At 37.6% G+C, this 21,069-nt stretch overlaps 1 protein-coding gene across 1 annotated transcript in view; it reads left to right on the forward strand.

Annotated features, from left to right (window-relative positions):
* USH1C (USH1 protein network component harmonin) overlaps positions 1-21,069 on the forward strand; it is a 47,454-nt gene that overhangs the window by 12,136 nt on the left and 14,249 nt on the right. The window contains exons 5-18 of the mRNA XM_058025794.1: positions 672-780; positions 877-901; positions 1,601-1,658; positions 2,455-2,549; positions 3,724-3,808; positions 4,200-4,259; positions 4,512-4,568; positions 6,549-6,691; positions 7,317-7,382; positions 9,916-10,040; positions 12,307-12,356; positions 15,080-15,232; positions 15,599-15,715; positions 17,815-18,057. Coding sequence (XP_057881777.1) covers positions 672-780; positions 877-901; positions 1,601-1,658; positions 2,455-2,549; positions 3,724-3,808; positions 4,200-4,259; positions 4,512-4,568; positions 6,549-6,691; positions 7,317-7,382; positions 9,916-10,040; positions 12,307-12,356; positions 15,080-15,232; positions 15,599-15,715; positions 17,815-18,057 — 1,386 coding nt within the window. The remainder of the gene's footprint in view (positions 1-671; positions 781-876; positions 902-1,600; positions 1,659-2,454; positions 2,550-3,723; positions 3,809-4,199; positions 4,260-4,511; positions 4,569-6,548; positions 6,692-7,316; positions 7,383-9,915; positions 10,041-12,306; positions 12,357-15,079; positions 15,233-15,598; positions 15,716-17,814; positions 18,058-21,069) is intronic.

Consider the following 21,069-nt stretch of genomic DNA (forward strand, 5'->3'; position numbering starts at 1 on the left):
AAATTCTCTCTAGTCATCATGGCATATCAAATTTGGATTTATATTAGAGGAAGAGAAACTTTTTGATTGTACTTTGATAAATAAGATTTGAAATTTTATAGAAGTGGCTGAAAGCACCTTATCTGTTCTACACTATTGAATTGAACACTGCCAGGGAATGTCCTCGGGTTGCTGCCATTGGATTGGCAATAAATGTCAGTGGGGTCCCCAAGCAAATGAAAAAAAGGTAAAATCCCTTAAAATAATGTGTTTTCTCAATCCAAAATCAGGCAAGATAATAAGACTAAGTTTAGTTTCCTATTGATCAAATATATTAAGGAAGGTATCTCAGAAAATATGTGGTAAAAGCAACATAAAAGAAAATAACTCTAAAATTATTTTAATTAAAACACAGACTTGTTTTTAAAGTAATCTGTGGAATACAAATCTGATGTATAGTAGACAGTATTTATAAAATTTTTATTTGGCCATTAATTTGCCCTTTTGGTGTTAGGTATTAATTCAAAACAAATACAGGTAAGTCTGCTCTGACATTATCTGAGACTCAGAAAGTACTCATGAATCGACATGATCTAACCTTTGTAGCCAAATGACTGCCAGATTACATTCAATCTTAAAAACTTCTAAAATTATTAACTCAATTACTTTTTCTTTTCCCTTTTGTTTGTGAGGTTGGGGATGAGATAGTGCGCATAAACGGATATTCCATTTCATCATGCACACACGAAGAAGTCATCAACCTCATTCGTACAAAGAAAATCGTGTCCATAAAAGTGAGGTGTAAGTAACACAGAAAATCACCTCTGTCACCAATGATTGCTGTTAATGGATTGTTTGTGGTCTGCAGGAACATAACAAAGTATTTTTCTTTTTCAGATGTTGGCATGATACCTGTCAAAAGGTAATGGCTTTTCATTTGAAAACAGATTCATTTTTTGCACAGCCTCTTCTATCCCAAGAATCTGTGTTTAATTATGAAAATGTTTGAATGCTGATTAAAATGTCACATCCTTTTTAATGAACAGGCAGATGTCTTGCTTGATGAATCTGATATTATACCAGTTGCCTACTTAAATGAACCAATTTCTATTTCCTCATTTGTCACAGAAATCCCCTGGAAATTTAATTATCAATCCACCTAGCTTAGCAGAGAGCTCCACTGCTTCTTTGTGTATGTAGCATATGATGATGGCTTCAGAGTTTAAAAAAATTTAAAATTGTTTTGGTCTTGCAATTTCCATTGAAAAGCTGAATCTTTAGGTGGAATGTTTGAGAAGTGTTAATGACGGGAGGTGTCACCCTGCATAGACATTTCTGTAAGATGTTTGAGTGGTTATGGTTCATTTTACAGTTTTCCTCTGAGTTTCCTAAAATTGTTTTACCTGAGAGGGCTTTATCTATTTTATATTCAACCTTTACTAGCCCCAATAATTGTACTCTTGTTTAATGTTCTGTTTAAATTTCTGGAAAATAAACCGAATATGAATGGTATCCAAAGAAAGTTGTGAATGCCAAACAGAAGGCTTCGTTCCAAAGTAAGCTTGTAGAATACACTGACATTTATTTTGTCCCATTATTTAAAATTACTTTTTCCTTTTAGTTCACCAGATGAACCCCTTAAATGGCAATATGTGGATCAGTTTGTGTCAGAGTGTGGGGTAAGAGATCAATATTTTGTTAAATGTCTTCTGGGGAGTCTGTAATGGTTCTGAAACACTTTCTCCTCTGACCTTATCAGAGAAGCTATTGATGCATTACTATAATGCAATATCTTGTTGAAAGGCTTCTGTGAGGAACATCTTTTGTGATATGAAATTATTCTAGAGCTATTAGGTAAGGAAAGGGCAGGACACAAATGAAATTGCTTTTACTCATTAATTGCTTCTTCATTTTGCTTGAGCTTATTAGCTTCCCAGGCTGTAGTTCTACTGCATAAATCTTTATCAGATTATTTGGCCTATTTTAGGCATATTAGTGGAGGAATTACAACTTTGAATGCAAGTGACTTCTAAGGGTTGCAGAAGTGAAAAGAAACACCACAATTACTGTTATTTTGCTTTCAGGAAGAAAGACATACTTAAATAGTGAGCCTTATCATGTATTTCTCCAACCTTTTTGTCAGGAAACAATAATCTAAATTATTATTTTTTCGTATCACTTTCCTCTGATTTTCCTCCACCCTTTTCTGAAGACAAAATTTGACTATTTAAGTAATCTTCTGCAAACAGATAAGTTCAGTCTTTCACCTCAGCCATGCAGCTCCACTGAAATGACTCTACCTCACTTTCATTTCCAGCAGGATAGGACCTTGGAGCCTTTAATAGGACCTTGAATCTTATCTTGATGCTGGCTGGGATTCATCCTGGCTACATGAAATTTTATAGTAGTCTTGATATGAATTCAAGACAGAATTAACATCTGCATCATTGTTTAATCCCTGTACAGGAAGGAAAGGGCAGTGTGGCTGGACTTGCTTCTTCTGGAGGGAGAGACAGTAAAGAGAAGAAAGTCTTCATTAGCTTGATTGGTACAAAAGGCATGGGATGCAGGTGGGTACATGTTTTTTGTTTAATGTCACTGTTTTTTAAAGGAGATACTCAAGGCAGTTATTTCCATCCTTCTTGGCTATGTTATCAGACAAAGGAAGATCCATGCTGGATCAGGAAGGCTAACAGTAGGGTATCTGTGGCCCATACTGCATATTTTTAGGCAAAGTGTAAGTAGCTGTGTTAAAAGTGCTGTCATGAAGAAAAGAACTTTAAAATTTAAAAATAAGAATGGACTGAAAGTGCCTTAGTACAACTTGTCATGGAATTGGATCTTGTAAATGCTTTTACATTTTTGAATACTTAAAAGTGCTGCTCAGTGACATAGCAAATTCCAGCACTGTCCACTGTCAGGTTTACTTTCTGCAGTCTCTGACCCTTTTCAGAGCTAAAACATGATCACAAAGCTACATCCAGCTCCTAAAATCAATCTTGAATTTACAAGATATTTTAGAAATATGATTCTGGGATTCTTGGACTCCTTGCAATACTTATGGAGATTTTGGAGTAGAAAGGGATATTGTAGGATTTCTTATATATTTAGAAATAGATAGTTGTAATCATCAGGCCTCTTTTCTCCTTTAATTTGGAGGATGTAAAGGTTTTTAAAAAATAATTTACAAACCTGGAGAGGTGGCTCAGTATCACTCGTTGAATGTATAATCTACAAAATAGTTTGTGTCTAGGCCCAGCTTAGATTGCAGCTTAAAGTTCCTGATCTAGATGTTGGCCCCTGGATGAAACATCCTTCTTATTCCTACTAAATAATCCTGAGAAAATAACAATGTTTTATACATACAGGGTCATGCAGTTCAGCAAATAATTCTTCATTGTGTTGCTTGCTCACTTTCAGGTATCATTAGTGCCCCAGTCCTTTAGACTGTAAGTCAGCATACATGTAAGTTTCAGCATGTAAGGCAAAATACAGATGATTATTTTTCTTTTAGGTTTTTCTTTTAAACCAGTTTTGTGGGGTGGAGAGTAGGAAGATAGGATGATAAACCACTGTGTGTGTACTGGTATTTGTTTCAGAATTGGCTAATACCATAAATATTATCCAAGCAGAAAAAACTATGAAGAAACAGCTAAAACTACTCACTGTATTACGCTGTATTCCTCATAAATATTATTCTATAAATATTATCCAATTAATGTTTGGGATTTTCTACATTTCCAGTATTTCCAGTGGTCCAACACAAAAACCAGGCATTTTTATCAGCAATGTTAAGCCGGATTCTCTTTCAGCAGAGGTGGGTTTAGAGGTAAGTTTAGCACCTTGCAAGGTAGGTGCCAAAAGGAATTTTTGTTTTGTATTGACAACTCCAAGGATTCAGGGGGGTTTTCTTCCCCATAGGAAAGAAATATCTAGTGATTACATTTCAAACAAAGCTAGTTTTCTAAAATGTAAGAACAGGAGTGACCTGAGTCAGACCAATATTCCTTCAAGCTCAGGATTTGATCCCAAGCAGTGGCAATGGCAGATCCCAGTGCAGGAGTATGCAAGCTTGACCAGTTTTCAGTCTGTTCCCCTTGCACTCTGCTAGTACCCATGATTGTTATGTGAAGGGTGTTAGAAAGCACATTTCTTTCTGTTTTCATTGAATGTATGTACTAACTTAGCATCTGTACTAAAATCTGCATTAATTCCTTTAGGTTGGCGACCAGATTGTTGAGGTGAATGGAGTGGACTTTTCTAATGTGGATCACAAAGAGGTAAAAGTCTTCTTAATTCCCTGGATTTGTAGTTGCCAGCTTATTAAGTATGTATCCTGTTTTCCTGTCCACAAAAAAGTATGTTCTGATTCTGGGCTGTTAGCTCAAGGGGTTATGTATTGAACATGGATTTTGGATATTTGCATACCTATGACTCTATTTAGTTCTGGAAATTCCAGTCTTGGTAACTAGCATTTTACTGGCCTTTTATCCCTTCCTTCACACTGCTTTTTGTTTTGTTTTAATTTTCAGGCTGTCAGAGTGCTCAAGAGCAGCCGTACTTTGACTATCTCTGTGGTAGCAGGCGCTGTAAGTAGCGTATTTGTAAAAGCAGAACATTTGTAAGCAGAAAGGAGTAAAGCTGTGTGAGTAAATAAATGGTAAAAATAAATGGATAAAAACAAAAGCTGTGTTTCTGTATAAGATCTATACCTCTGTCAAACCAGCACAGTTTTGAGTGGCATGTTACTCTTTCATACCACACCAAGTATTGTCAAATAAAACATGGTTGTGGGCCAATGCAAAATCATTTCCTTCACAAGGAATGGAAATTGACGTTATTGTAATGGTCTCTCATGTTTGAGAGCTTCTGTTCTAATAGATATCTGCTTCTGCTGAAACATGAAAGGTGAATTGGATTGGAGACAAATGATTTTTAATCCTGAATAGCTGATGCCTCAGTCTTATTCCAAATGAGTTCCTTTTGTAACTGTTTATCTGATCTCATTAGTGTATTGACACACTGAAAATTGCTCTATCTTTCATTTCCACTGTTCTGTGCAACAGAACCCTAAGCCTTTGAGGTCTAATGTAAAGCCAGCTGAAATTTAATTAAATCTTCCCTCTGACTTCAGTGTGACTTTCAATAAATGTTTTAATGTTTTCACTGCTTTAATCCTTATAGAAAGTGTGTAGTTGTATACAAGAGGATAATCAAGTTCCATAGACTAATCAAAGACCAAGGTTTCTAATTGCCCTGCAACTGAGTTAAATAGGGAAAAAAAAGATTTAATAAGTCACTTCAGCTACTTCCTAAGGGCTAATGTATACTGTGTAGCTACATTAAGGAATTAATAGTTTATTTGATTTACTCTTAGAGTAACAAAACATGAAGTTGTCCAAAGGTGCTGTAGAGATTATTTAAAGAAATATTCTGGGTTAGTTGATGAGGCTCCAGGAATTCAACATCCTAAGGATTTAGTTTCAACTCCCAGTTATGTTAACAACTTTAAAAATATGAGATCTACCTCAGCATGCATCACTGGGGTGATATCCTTAAAATGGCAAATTGTTGCTATGGAACTCCTCTGTTCCTCACTCCTTCCCCTTGCATCATCTTCTCAACAGACATCTTTGACTGGAGAACAGATAGCATAAGGAAACAGTTTCCTTACTATGGTGCAAAGACATTCCTCAATGCCTGGTTTTGTTCAAGATGTGTACTTTGCACTTTAGAGACAGGAAAAATCCTACATTCCTAATTAACATGTGATTTTTCTTTCAGAAATGAAAATTAGATTAATATTACCAAAGTGTTCTACCTATAGCAGAATAGAAATAGCTTTCTTGAACAGAAAATAGCGCTAGTGTCTTAATTGTAAAGCAAATGAAAAGGGAACCAACTGAAACACGTAAACTGACCTAACTAAAGTACATAAAACCAACTGAAATACATAAACTGCAGTGTGTTTTGGGGATGTACATTCCCTATATTTGGGGTCCAGAATGGTGACATGTTTCTGCAGCAGCCAGGCATTAAGAGCATTAAAACACAGTAACTGTGTAGTTCTCTTCACATTGGGAATCATTCAGTGTTCTGTTTTCTGGTATTTCATCGCCCAGTGAAGTTTCAACAAAGTATAATGTAATTTTTTTTTTTTCCTGAGTGACACTGAGCATAAATTTGGCATGACCCCTATGGTGATGTTGCTGGCTTCAGTAGTTGCAAACCTTGTCTGAAGTGTTTTGTACATAATAACTGAGAGGCTGAAACTAGAATAGCTCCTTGGAGTAAGCAGTCAGGTCTTTGAGGATCTTCCAGGGTGTGTTCCTTAGGAAGAGCAGTGTGAGGAAATGGCAGATGTGCTGTGGATGCTGACAGTCTGGTCAGAGAGAAAGTCAGATAAACTTTGTCAAGCTCCTCTAGAATAATGCCTGGGAAAGTTTATCGGACCAGACTGTCAGCATCCACAGATGTGCTACTATGTAATTGGGTTTGAGTCATCTCCTAGAAGAACTGCAATATTGAGGTATTTTCACAAGTGATGGAAGTGGTGGTTTTGATTTCAGGGCAAGGAGCTGTTCATGACTGAAGAAGAAAGGCAAAGAGAAGCACGTCTCCGTGAGCTGGAGCGCCAGGAGTTAATGCATCAGAAGCGCCTTGCGCTGGAGACCAACAAAATCATCAAAGAGCAGCAAGAGAAAGAGAGATTGTGAGAACTCACTATAGGACAGCCTGAAAAATTTAGCTTGGATTTGGGGAGGGCATGGAAGACAGGAGCACATAATTATTTCTGTGATATTTCTCACCAAAGTGAGAAGATTCTCAACTTAGATTAACTTTGTTTTGCTTTTGCAGAGTCTCTGTTCATAAAATGTTTGTCCTGTGATGCTCTTGATATTCTGGGCTTTCAAAGCTGATAGTATTTAAAGCCATCTTGAGTAGAAGAGTCCTGCTGCTCCCTGACTCTCATACCCCAATGTGTGGTATTCATTATTTTCCTGATGCTATTCACTCATGCTTTATTTTTAGCAAGATAGTTAAAAGTTTTAAACTCATACAAAAACATACTATAGTCTTTTCTCCAAAGAAGATAGTGACTCAGACAATTAAGAGTGTATGTCCTTATTATCCATGTGGTCAGGAATGTCCTCAGGGTTCCTAGGAAACGGTACTGAACCTTTGGTGTCAAAGATAACTTTTAAAACAGGGCATTTTTCCCCAATACAAATGTATTTACTGTATTTAACTTTTAACTATATGCTGACACACTTTGTTCAGGTTCTTACTCAGAAAATACTATTTTTATCATGTTGTCCTAATTCCACTTATTATAGAAGAAAGCTGGAGATTTCCCAGAAGGCTGCAGAGGAAGAGGAGAGATATCGCAGAGAAATAGAGCAGTGAGTAAAAACCTTACACAGGCAATGTGCCACCTGGAAAAGGGTTCCTTGTGTATTAGATTAGATCTGGCTGAAAACATTCTGCTTGTTGCTTTCAAATAAAGTTATGTAGGATTTGTATTTGGCTAAATGTAGGATCCAGTATATATCAGTAAGTACACCACAGTTAAAGAATAGGAAATGGATCTGAAAATCAGCACCTGTAAAACATGACGATTATAAATAAACATGAGGCAATAATAAATTCAGTGTCAAGTTGAAGTTGAGAACTTATTTTTAAAGTATTATTAATATATAGAGAAGCTTAAGATTAAGGAAATTCTGTGCCCCAGAACTTGTTTACTTTGTTGTCACTGAAACACTACATTTAATTCTAAGAGCAAAAAAAGCAGTTCTGCTAAGAAACAGATCAGTACTATATTTTTAACTGAAACATTTTTACATTTGGAAGTTTGAAATTAACCAGTTATCAGAGTAATTAACTTTTCTTCTAAATGATGCTGGGAAGTTGCATGAAAATGCAAATTGCAGAATAACGTCTGTTTTGTTTCAGCCTTCTTAGGGCTACGATTGACCCTCAAGTCTTTGGCTTTGCCCATTTGTCATAATAAGGAGTTTTAATTAATTTAATTCATTTAAGTCTCTTTTCATGTATCTATATTAGTCAAAATTTTCTGATAGAAAAAGAGCAGGGAATTCTGAATTTGTAAGGTGCATAAAGAAATATATTCCCCAGCTGCCACAAGAGAAAAATCTTCTGGCAGTCCCGCTGGGGGGCTCTGCAGCAGCACATGGATGATTTCTTATGCATTTCCCTTTTCTGATCCCAGGCAGTTGATAACATCCTGTTCTTTATTTGTGGCCTATATAGAAATTCCTGCAATAGCCAAAAGCTGCTATAAAAGCAGGCCATCACAGGTGAAGGATGTTTCTGTTCTCCAAATCTAGATTGCCTGTCTGTTATAATGGATGTTGGATGTCTGCTGTGTTGTTCTGCACTAGAAGCATCTTTACTCACTCAGGGAGGGCTTTCTTGCCCTGAGGGCTGCTCAGTGTAAAGTCTAGCACAGCTTTATACTTCCTTGTGTAATTTTTAAGTGTTGCTCAGGCATTTTTTAGCTTTTCCATATCACAATCCAAACTGTTAAGTTGGTGTCAAACTCCTGGGTGAGGAAGTGGAAGAATGGTAGCACAGGAACCTAGATGAAATCTTAATCTGAGATTTAATGAGCAGTTGTGGCAGGCTAAAATACAATGTTTTTCTGTATGAATTGTTTCTGAGTATCGTGCCTTGCCTTCTTTTAAGAATCCTTTCTGCAGGAGTTCCTTGTATAAAGTCACTGTGCCCTTTTTTGGTATCTTGCATTTGAAAAAAATTTCATATGTGCCTAAATGGCAGAGGTCCCTAACTCCATGTACTGCAAGTTACATTGTAACACCAACTTTTAAAAACTAAAATGAAATGAAAAAACATTCTGTCCATTGTTCCCTGACAATGCCTCTAAATTTAAATAGTGAGCTCAGCTACATATTTAGGAGTGTTTTGACACCATGTGAATATTTTTTCAATTTACTTTAGTTAATTTAGAGATGCGAAAGATAATCCAAATATAGATTCATATGTATTTAAGACCTGGTAAATTTTGGCACCACATTATCAGTTCAAGGCAAGCTATAATCAAGAATAGATATTGGATCATTTAAGGCAACATATATGAAGCTACATGTTGTCAGGTTATTCAGCACTTCTGCTGTGACATACTTGGTACTTGCTGAATTTTTGCTTGAAACATCTTTTTTCTCTGATCAAAGTGCAATGCTAGGTAATTTACTTCTTTTGCATGCTCTTGTCCTGAATTGTGACACTCCCTGCAGCCATCCCCATTCTCTATCTGTACCTTTCTATTCCCCTCTCCTCTCTTGTTTGATTTTTTTCCCGTTTTTTCCTAAAATACAAAATTTAATATGGTTTCTGTCCCAACAGTATTTATTTCTTTTGGGGAAGAGTCACTTTTTATGACAACCTAGAACTATGTGTTTAGGAAGCAATCATCAAAATAGTTTTAAAGATAGAGAGGAGTCACATATTTTTTTAAGTATCATTTGCCATTGTGACATCTGATTTACATGTATGGTAGATATTCTGTCATTCAGTGTTTCAGTTTTTCTAGTAAGTAATTCCAGTCCTAAAAATGAAAAAATTGCTAAATGAGAGATTTTTTTAAATTCATTTAAGGTGATAGTACTGTAGTGTGTCACTCATGGTTTTTTATCTGTGCAGGTGTTAAATAAGAGGCCTTAGAAGTCTAAATATTAAGAATATCTTCTTGTATTGTACTTTACAAATCCTCTTGGTAGTTTAGTAAATTAAACAGATTGATCAATTAATTCAGTTATGAGGAAGGAGCAGCTTATTCTGCTTTCTCTTTATAAGAGAAAAAACAAATATGCTGAAAAATTATAATGGTAATGAATTTATACTGATGTTGTTCATTTTATACTCAGAATGTTTAACTGCATTTGTTTCCTCTAGGATAACAGCAGAGGAAGAGAAATTTAAAAAGGAGTGGGAAGAAGACTGGGGTCCTAAAGAACCACCCAAGTCTCTAAAAACTGTAACTGCAGAAGTGCACTCTCCCCCTCGTTCCAAACACAAAAGTAAGTAATTGATGTCAAATTTCCTCCTTGTATTTGTCTCAGACACATCACTGATCTCTGTGGAATATACCACTAGTTTGTTTCCAAGTTAAGGTTGCTATGAATTGGTTATTTCCAGAAGACTGGAAGCATATGATAAATCAATTAAATAATTCTTATTTAACAGGTATCTATCTTGCAAAATATGCATCCATTCACACAGTCATGATTTTTTAACAATCAGCAGCAGGAAAAGTAAAAAAAATGAGGCTTTCTAAGAAATGGTCTGAAGCATCGACCTTGGGGATTTGGTGCATTGTTTTGCATGTTGTTTCTGTCAGCCTTTTCACAGTTTGGCTTGGGATATTAAAGATCACTTTGTTCCAACCCCCTGCCATGGGTGAGGACAATTTCCCCTAGACCAGGTTGCTCAGAGCCCTGTCCAACCTGGCCTTGAGCACTGCCAGGGATGGGGCATCCACCACCTACCTTGGGAAACCTGTTCCAGTGCCTCACAGTAAAGCATTTCTTCCTAGCACCTAATCTAAATCTGTCCTCTTTTAGTTTAAAGCCGTTCTCCCTTGTCCTGTCACTACTTGCCCTTTTAAAAAGTTCCTTTTCAGTTTTCTGGTGGCCCCTTTTAGGTACCAGAAGGCTCACCTGAGGTCTCCCAACAGCCTTCTCTTCTCCAGGCTGAACAGCCCTCGCTCCCTCAGCCTTTCCTCATAGCAGAGGGGCTCCAGCCCTCTGATCATCTTCATGGCCATCTGCTGGACCCATTCCGACAGGTCCAGGCATTCCATCTTATATTGGGAGCTCCAGAACAGGATGCAACACTCCAGGAGAGGTCTCATGGAAGCAGAGTAGAGGGGCAACCTCCCTCCCTTGCCCTGCTGCTCTTGATGCAGCCCAGGATGATGCTGGCTTTCTGATTTACTTGTCCAAATGGAATTCAGAGAGTTGGAGCTTAGCTGGCAGTTAAGAAGCTAAATTGGAAGCTGCAAATTGTCTGTGGAGAGTGTACTAAAATTGTATTGTAGAAAGAAAAATGTGGAAAGTTCTTGTTGCATAATTTATAGGAGACTTGGGCTGATTCCTAACCTGATATTATTTTACTATATTATTTTTTGTGTGACTTTGGGGAAGTCTGCTGATGGTTCTGTTGCAGGAAAAGCCACCAAACTCTTCAGGCTTCCCTTCACCATATAGCAGACCAGTTGTCCATATGCAGATCCTATCAGCTCTTCAGGACTGGAGGAGGTTGGAGATTATTTTAAGTAGAGCCTTTTTTGTTTTTTTAAACAATTCCATCGAAAAACATCCCGTCACTTACTAAGATTTTTGTTTCACAGAAACTTGTAGTCATACATTACTGATCTATTTTTCATTTCATGGGAACCCCCAGCTACTGTCACTTCTGTCCCCTCACCCCTTTCCTCCTTTGTTTCTCTAGAAGATTTAAAGGGAGTTGCACATGACCAACTTGAAACAGATGGTGTGGATGAAGTGAGCATGAAGCAGGACAAACAGGTTTGCCGCTCAGCCCTGACTTCCTATCCTGATTCAGATTCTTCCTGTGTCTCACCTCCTCCTGACAGTCAGTCTTGACATTCAGCTGACCATTTGGTTTTCCTAGGGCAATATGTGTGGTCCTTTAGTTAATGATGAAAGATTTTGACACTGCTGCTGTCATTGTGTCTAAAGATACCTTGATATGAGATCTTACAACCCTACAGAAACATGGATTATACTGGGTGCTCTGAATTAGCAGTGTTTCTTATATAAAAGTTATGGTAACATATTCTTTTGTACGTTTTTACTTAGCAAAATATTTTAAAATATTTATGCACTTGACTTGAAATATTTTGTCCTGGGAAATGGAGCTTTTCATGTCTCTCCTCAAAAGCCATGTTCTGCCACAAGTTTGAATGAGTTTGAATACCTGGTTAACTTTGATAAGGCTTGCTGAAACAACTGCAAAGTAGGAGCGTGACCATAAAAATCCTAGCAATGCACAAGGCCTGTGTGGTTCTGTATGAAGATTACTTGTTGCATTTTCTTTGTTTGGCATAAAATGTGTATCATTAAAATAAGGGAAGCCTATGACTAAATGTTCTAGAACAATTTATCAGGAATTCAGCTAAGAGCTTGTCATGTAATATCAAACCACTGGTGTTGCACCTTCAAATAAATTTTAATCAGTTACACATATGAGCATTGATTGGTCTGATTATGAGCCTGTCCTTGGATTTTCATCAAAAACCAACTTTTCCTTTACCTTTTGTAGCTTTTGGATGGTTTTATCGGTATGAAGGGAAATTTCCCACAATCCGTAAGGTACAAAGTTTGAAATGTGAATTTGTTTGCTGTGTGTGTTTGGATTGGAATTCCTTTTTTCTTCTTCTCTGCTATTAGTAAGCATTCTTTGTAGTCAAATGCTCCTTCTTTTAATGTGTGCACGAATGAAGATGCCTTTGGGATGCATGTGTCTAGGACTTTGTCCTTTTGCGTCCTTCAGGCTCTGGGTTCTGCCATGTGCAGAGGGAATTGTATAACAATACTTTGCAGGTGTTTATTACAGGTGGGCAATGCATGTCTTCATGTTCTCCAAAAGTCCTCAATCATGTGTATGTAAAAACAGTAGAGACAAAAATTATCCACTTATACCTTTGCAAATCTCCCTTTGGGAGGAGTGCTGAAGGCAAAAGGCTTTTAGGCATGCAGATTTGAGCAAAATAAAGTGAACAATCTTTAAGCTGATAGAATATTTCTGTATGGAATACTGCTGAAGTATTGCAATTTCAATTTATCAGAGTTTCAAGTAATATTTCGTACTTGCTGTTGCTTCCTTTTACTTTATTTCTTGAAATGTATATTAGCCCTATTTTAGGGGGATTGCTGTTGTGCTGTGTGCTTTAGTGGTGGTTTTTTGCCAATTAAGTGTGGTAAAATTGCCATGAAGATTTTGTGTGTGTATCTGGCAAGAACTCAAGGTTTCAGAGGAGGTCAGGATTGTTTCTGATGGATGAAGTATTTGTGTCACTGTTTAGGACTTTTAATTTGAGCTTCTGTGTGCCCAGGATATACCTGTTCCCCTTAAAAGAGATCAGGAGAAGATGGTGCATTCAAATAGCTTTTTGTACTCTAGTGACTGTAAATCATCATGGATCTGTAACCTGTGTGAAAACCAGAGCAGTTGGGATTTTTATCTGAAAATTATGAACACGTGCTGTGGAAACTCTTCACACAAAGAGGGTAATATTTGGGGTTGCTGCTGAAAACTGTAGTTTAGGAGAATGCCTAACCACCTCTTTATATACTAATGATCTTAACATAATTCCTGTTGAACTTCACCACACTGTGTGCCCCGGAAGCTTGAAAACATTTTAATTTTCATTTTGCTTTTGGCAGTGGTGAATTTCTATCCTACTCCCTATTGCTAATGATTTTTTTGTTTGTTTTAAAAGCAATATTTTACTCTGTACTAAAAATGTCTATAATAGGAAGTAAACTGAATCCATGGGGAAAATTGTAGGAAAGGATGAATCATCCTGTTGCATCTGAATGCTGTGAGTGCAGCTAAGACACTCAGAGATATGTTCATGTTCTAGAAGACTTTGGCTTGTGTACTGCTTAGTGGGCCTTTGAATTCAGTAGTTCTTCAAATGTTGATACCTAGCAAATTGACCTGCCTGATGTTACATTTGGCACTGTCTGCTAGATGTATCTTTGAATTTTTAAGAGGATGATGTTGGCAGTTTTTTTTAAGGTAAAAACTAATTAACCCTGAACAAAATAGACCACAGAACTAGGTTTATGTTAAAACATTAGTGTGAAAAGCTAGTTTTTTTTAGTTAAGCTTTATTCCCAATGTTTTTGGGGTTTCTTTTCCCCTGTTCCCCTCCATAAAACACCACCACCACATAACCGTGAAGCAATAGACCACATCCCACTGAACTCAGCAGTACAAAGTTCCAGTTAATGGCTTGACTGGGGGATTTGGCTTCTGTAGCTGCCAGGGAAAATGTCTGTTCTCTAAGGCTTTGTTATCAATATTAACGTGCAAAAGGTGAAAGGAAGACAAATAATGCTATTTAATGTGAAGCAGTTTATGGTGGTTTTAGGAATTCAAAGCAAGAAAAGTCAACAGCTGATGATGATGAGAAGAAAAAAATCAAATCTAAGCACAGCCTTTCTGGCTGTGGCAGTAATTGTCTACAAGTGGCCACCTGCTCCTCTGTTTTAGTTTACATAAATAGAACGAGAACATAGCATTTCCAAAATGAACTAAGGCCTACCTGTAAAAATGTGAAAGGGCAGCAGAAATGTGACATCACAAAAGAAGAAATAAGGAGCAGTGTGAAGACAACGTCAACAGAGGCTTCCAAAAGACTATGTAGCTTTTCCCTTTCTTTGTGTCCTACATCTAAAATTTTAGAGTCACTTTGTGCTGTATTGTTTAACTCATCTGAGTAGATTTTACCCAGTGCATGTAGGAGCTACATGGTCTTTGTGATGCAGTGTTCCTTCTTGGAAGCAACTCAGTTTCTGCACTGATCTAAACCTTTCCTTTACAATTCCTTATTTCAGTTTTATTAGGGGATGCAATGCTGATTTTAGGGCATGTGCATGAAGCTGTTGTATGCATGGACTATGCACATCTACCTATACATGAGCATCTGTCACCTGAAAGCAGTCATTCATGTATTTATATGTAAATGCCAAAACAGAGAGTTGGCAATTTAAGACACAACCAAAACACTTTGAATATTCAAAGTTTTGTAGTGGGCCTGTGTGCCCTAAAGTTGTAACTTTGCAGAGGAACAAAAAAGTTGAATTCTCTGATCTCATCCAGCTTATGTTTGGGGGCACAAGCCCTCCAAAAATTTTGAATTTCTTGCAAATTGCTGGGTAAAGGAACTTTGGATTTTCTTTTAAAGAACCATCCCCATACTTGGGTAGACTGTAACTAAGTTTTGAAGGCAGACACTCATGTACCAAGATTGAAGTTTCTGGTAGTTTTAGCTGATGTAAAAGTTTTTCTTACAAAACCTTCCCAGAAAGGGAAAGAACGAAAGAAGTCAAAAAGTGATAGCTTTTGTGAACAGAAGAAGAACAAAAAGGAAATGGAGTATGAGCAAAAACTTGCCAAAGAGAAGGAAGGAATGCTGGAAAGAGAAAAACAATTGAAAATAAATCGTCTTGTGCAAGAGGTATGTTGTCACCTATCAAGTGCAAAGCTATATTGAAAGAAAATTAAATGGATTTTTAATGGAATTATTTTGGCAGGACACTTGTTTACTTATTTTAAAGATAATGAAATTTTAAAAACTGTTTACTGCAAGGTTCTGTTGCTGCATTTGCTTATTTCTAGTCAGCTTTTGTCCAAATGTGGATACTTCTGCAGTTGTGTCCACGTGTAGTGATGAATTTACTGAAAAACAGAAAAATAGGAAATCCTTCTTAAAAGTATTATTATTTTTTTTAAACTCTTTTAGGTGAAATTTCATAGTTTTGAAACATAGTTGTCTTATGACCATACCTGTAACCTTTTCTAATGCACCAATGTTATGGTCAAGGTATCTGAGACAGAGCGAGAAGACCTGGAAGAATCAGAAAAGGTTCAGCACTGGGTGGAAAGACTTTGTCAAACACGGTTAGAACAGATCTCCTCTGTGGAGAATGAGGCTCCTGAGGTAAAATTCTAGTATTTCCATATATTGCACGATCTCTAAATAACTGAAAGTTGTCTCCTAAAAGAAGCAGGTTTTACCTGTGGAAAAAATCTGTCTTAGTCTTTCCCCCTCAGCCCTTTCTAAGGGGGGGGGGGGGAATTCTGTAATTGATACTTACAATTTATAGCATTTCTTTTCCTATATTTTATGAAAAGTTAAACACCATTTTAATGAACTGATTGTATTTTGTCCTCTTTAACTCTATTATCACCACTAAATTGGCAGTTTTATTGTCTCATTAACTATTTGGGCTAGGTGGGACATGCTGCCCATCTAACAGAAGCTAGGTCCAACAAGCTAGATCCATCTATGTTCATTAGTATTATGTGAATATAAAAACATCATTGATAAAGAGCTCTTGGAAGCTTCCTTGTATTGTGTGAAATAAAGGAAAAGGATAAGAAAATTACAGAAAGATAGAAAACTCACAAGGAATAGGGTTTGGGCTTGTACTTTAAATAGTCCCCTTTAAGCAGGGGAACTGCAGAAAGTGGTTGTTCCTTAGACCCTGATGGTTCTCGACATGGGGTGAGGCTTTCCCACCATCCTGTTTCTCTGGCTGTCTTCCAAGGAAAGCCACTTCCAAGAGGAACACTGCAATCTACTGTGCTCTCATGGGATCCCCGAGAAACTACAACCACAAAAGGGGCCTTGGGGAATGCTCTCGCATGATGTTCCTCCAGGTCAGCGTGGAGCAGCTCTGAAAAAAGCAGCTGATCTTTTGTTCCTCATGGCCCTAGGCTCAGATCCATGTGGTTTTTCAGTACAGGTCTTTAGTGGAATGATTATGCAGAGGTTTTCTCTCACTATCCCAACTTGGCAGCCTGTGTTCTGCTAGAACTTTGTCCTCCTTTGTAAAGTAAGAAGGAACATAACCAATTACAAACAGCATTGTGTTTTCAGAGCTCAACCTGGATTTAAGACCAGCACTCTGTTATGTTTTTTCCATCAATTTTTCCATTATGTTATATATGACTGCTCTACTATGATTTTTCTGCAAATCTGCCCAAGCAGTCAAAACACATAAAACACAAAACCTGAGTGCTCTTTAGGGGTAAATGCAGCTGAAAGATATTCTGGTGCTACAGGTTGAAACTGTTTCTTGGGAGCAATAGTGTTCAAGATCTCAACCTCTGCCTAGCAATTTTTCAGCACAAGAAGGTGAGCATGTTAGATAAGAAGCATGTGAAAAGTGTCACCCACTGAGGGACGTGTTGCCATATTAGAGTAAGATGAATGTGTCTGTCAGACAGCTTATCTATGTAAGGTTTCCTCAGCTGAGTCTACAAAATAGCACAATGAGTGAATTTTCTCAAATACTCCAGTTGCATCACTGATAAAAGAAATGTTAGCAACTGTAACAGCATATTTAGATGCCTTCCTCACACACATCCTTATTTTTTTGGATGAGCTGCTCATTGCATTCTGAAGTTCTTTAGTACCCCAGTAGATCTGGTGTGGATTAACATAAATTATAAAATCTCAAGCCTCTTGTGGATTAACATAAATTACAAGATACCAAGCCCCTTGAGGTTCTGAATTTATTACCACACTAAATTTTTGTTTTGATAGCTGCTTAAGCTTAGTTTCCTTTCTTATACTAATGTGTGGTTATGTTTACACAACTTTAACCCCTTTCCCTTTTTTAACAACATAGAATCTCAAGGCCTGTCTTTGATTATTTTCCTTCAAATAATCACCTTCATGAGGAGCAGTTCTTGCTTTCTCCTCATAAGAGCCAGAGAGGCAAAAGTTGTGTTATCTTGCTTTGTCCTGTGATTTTTGCCTTCTGAAAACTTCGTGCCGTTGGGGTTTTGTGGGGTTTCTTTTGTCAACCCCCCTTACCCCAACAGATGCTGTCACACCACTCCTGGTGTTTTTTCTTTTTAAACTGGAATCCCAAGGAGTGCTTTTGGAGAGGCTTTCAGAGAAAATGTTGGTGTATATTCTGTGTGGGAGAAGCAAAGCTTTCCTGTGGAGGAGCAGTTGGCCTGAGTGGTGTCCTCGGGCTGCCCATTCTTTGGAAGTTTTGAGGCAGGTTTCTGTTGTGTCACCTGTAGCTGGCGAGTGGCCGTCCCTCTCCCCCGGCCACCTCGATGCGGCGCTTTGCCGGGGGCCTGCAGCTGCACACCACGGACCTCGATGACATCAATTTAGACGAAGTTGACAAACCCAAACAGCGTGGGCCGCCACCGCCGCCACCACCGCCGCCCCCCACTGTAACCCCAGCACCGCCAGCTCATCCACCTCCTGCCTCAAATGCCCCACGAGGCCCGGCCCTGTTGGTAACACCAGCTTCCCAGGTGACCTCGGGATCTGTTTGGATGCATGCGCCTTTATCATTCCCCTGAGTGCCTCCCTGATCCATCACCCTCTTTGTCCACTCGACATACCCTTCTGCCCCTTGCAATGTCAAAGGAGAGAATTGGGTGGTTTCTTCATTTTGATCACTAGTGAATGCAGTCTAGAGGTAGATTCATTTTAATATTTTTTAAATGTAAGTCAGGAGGAGTTTGCTCTCCTGCTTGCATACCTTGTAACCCTGCAGATGTACTAAGCAGAATGTATCAGTTTAAAAAAAAAAAAAAAGATTGTTTAGACTTCAGTGATTAAAAACTTTAAAAAGCTATTGCAGGCAGCAGATCTAATTCATTGTTAAATTTGAGAAAAGTATCCCTGTAGTGGAAATTACTTGTACAAGTTCTTTAAATGTGTCATCAAATTGCTTTGTTAGGTGAGAAGAGTGGACAAAGAAAATTGGCCTAAAGTCAGAAGGCCAAACTTTTAAAAGGTCAAAACTGTGTGAAACAAAAAAGCAAGAGCTGGTAACCTGGTTTGACTTTCTACACTTTGAGAAAACATTGACTTTCTCCTTATTGCAATCTGAGCTCAAAAGAGGATCAAATAAAAGAAATTGTGTGCCAAATCTCATTTTAGGAAAGAAATGGCAGCTGATTCATCATAATTCCCTTTGCTAAGCGCTGTAGTGAGAATCACGTAGTTGTTCTTTTGGCAAAAGCTGCTTACTTGTTTCAAGCAGCAGAAGAGGATCCCATATGGTCACTTCTTTCCTATACAGTTTTCTGCATGGGTTGACTGACTGCACTGTGGGGTTTTGGGGGTTTTGCATGTTTACTAAATAGTCTTTGTATTTGCATGATTCTCCTTGGGTAGGGAAAGATATGCACATTTATCCCTTTTTGGTAGAAACTGGTAGATTCTTTCTGTGAATAATTGCCCTGATTTGACCCATGAATCTCTTGCAAACTTCTGTGGACCTCTGATAGCATTTGATCTATTTGGTTCATACATTTGAAGTGCCAAGAATGTGCTAGATCTACTGAAATGGAAATATCGTATGTTCTTATGGATAGCAGATTTCCCAAGTTATTTGCAAAATAAAAATGACATGAAACGACACAAGTGTAAAAAATACTTGTGTTGAGACAAGAAATACACTCTTTTAAAGAGAACAGAGACTGTTCAGACAGAAGGAGTAATATAGGAACTGCCATACTTATCTGACCCCAAATCAATGTAATCTAATATCTGTTTCTGGCGGTTTGTCACTGCTAGCTGTGTTAGAGAAAATAAATTAATAATTAAGAAAAATATGTTGGGTAACAACAAATAACCTAGTCTTTGAAACTGATGTCAGTTTTCACTGAATATAATTACTGTATATGAGGAAATAACTAGGCTCTTAGTAAAATTAATTGAGCCAAAGCTGCTTTGTTTATAAATAGATAATTCAATATATCTGATGTTGTTTCAGAAATGGAAGAAAAATCCAAAGCTTGACAATTTATTCTTGCTAGCTTTTACAAAGTCAGTTTTTAACCCCACAAATAAGCAAAAGCAGTACATTTGTGTGGCTGTGGATTAAAGATCTTGTGTTTATGCCTGCTAAAGCCAAAAAATAAGACAACTGTAGTTGTCCCATAAATTCATTTCTGTAATATTACTCAAGCTGGTACATCTTCTCTATGTTGCTCCATTTTTTGTTTTAATTCAGATAATTTGATTTCCAATTCAGCTTGAACAAAACCTGACAAAAGGAATAAAATCCTGTCAGAGACATTCTTGAGAACTAGCTGTTAAAATATCTGGTATAAATTATCTGTTTCTGAAAAAAATTATTATTAGCTTTACACTTTATATGAACCCAGTACTAAGTGTGTTGCTGTTTAGGTTGTAAGAAACACCTCCCACGTTGGCAAAGCGTCCCCTGTGTCAAGCAACCCGCTGGTATGTCACGAGCTGTTTATCATGGCTGTGGTTTCATGAACTTCCCATGTAGTGCTGATGACAAGGAACTGCCAAAGGTTTCACTCTGCAGGGATAATTTATTTAAAATTCAGCACAGGGAATGATCTGTGTGGATATGCTGCTGTGCTGAAAGTACAAGTGATTGGAGTGACTTCTAATGGTCCACGGATTTTGTATTTCAAGAGTTTAGCAAAATGAAGTCAATATTTGCATGTTGTGAATGTCTGTATGTCACAGCACATGTGCTTTGTTCTTCCATCAAGGCAAAAATTGCTAGGTTCAAACTACCTTTTAAATACAATGGGTGCTAAGATGCAAGTTTCATCTCAGAACCACCATTTGTTATCTCTTTGCACTGACTTTGCCTGATCATTCTGATCAGACATCCATTCTGCCCTCTAGAAAAATCTATTGCTAAATAATGCAACTCCAGGAGAAATCATCCAGTTCCAGTGCAACTTAACAAGTTGGTATCTGTGAATCTGTTGATTCTGATTCTTCTGAGTTCAGAATGTTTAATGTATTTTGCAGTGTAGAACAACATTAGTTGAGTGATAGCCACAGGGACTTTAAAATATCTGATTCAAACTTTTTAAAAAGTTGTTTAAGAAAGAAAAGAATGGGGAAACAAGCCCACGGGGGAAAAACATGCACACACGCACAAAACAAACAAAAAACCAAATCCATAAAGTGGCTTAACCCATTTGCTGGAAGCAGATAAATAATTTCAGAGGTTACAGCTTGTACCATAAGAATGATCTCTGCAATACATCACATTTCCTATGAGAAGCATTGAGAAAAGTGTCCCAAGAGTTGCTGGGGCTAAGTCAGAAACTGAACCCACGGGACTCAGTTTTGAACTCTTTTCTTGAATAAAGCTGTGCTTGCTGTCAGTGGGAGTTTTGGCTGAGTGAGAAGTGTAGGACTGGACTAGGACATTCTGAATGATGAGGTTTCTGGATATCTCTACTTTGTGGAGTCAAGGGCAGGGAATTGACCGAACAAACCCTTGCTGTTAAATCAAGACAATTTAGCTTGAAATTCCT

The sequence above is a fragment of the Melospiza georgiana genome, chromosome 6 (assembly GCF_028018845.1).
Source record: "Melospiza georgiana isolate bMelGeo1 chromosome 6, bMelGeo1.pri, whole genome shotgun sequence".
In the NCBI taxonomy this organism is placed as follows: domain Eukaryota; kingdom Metazoa; phylum Chordata; class Aves; order Passeriformes; family Passerellidae; genus Melospiza; species Melospiza georgiana.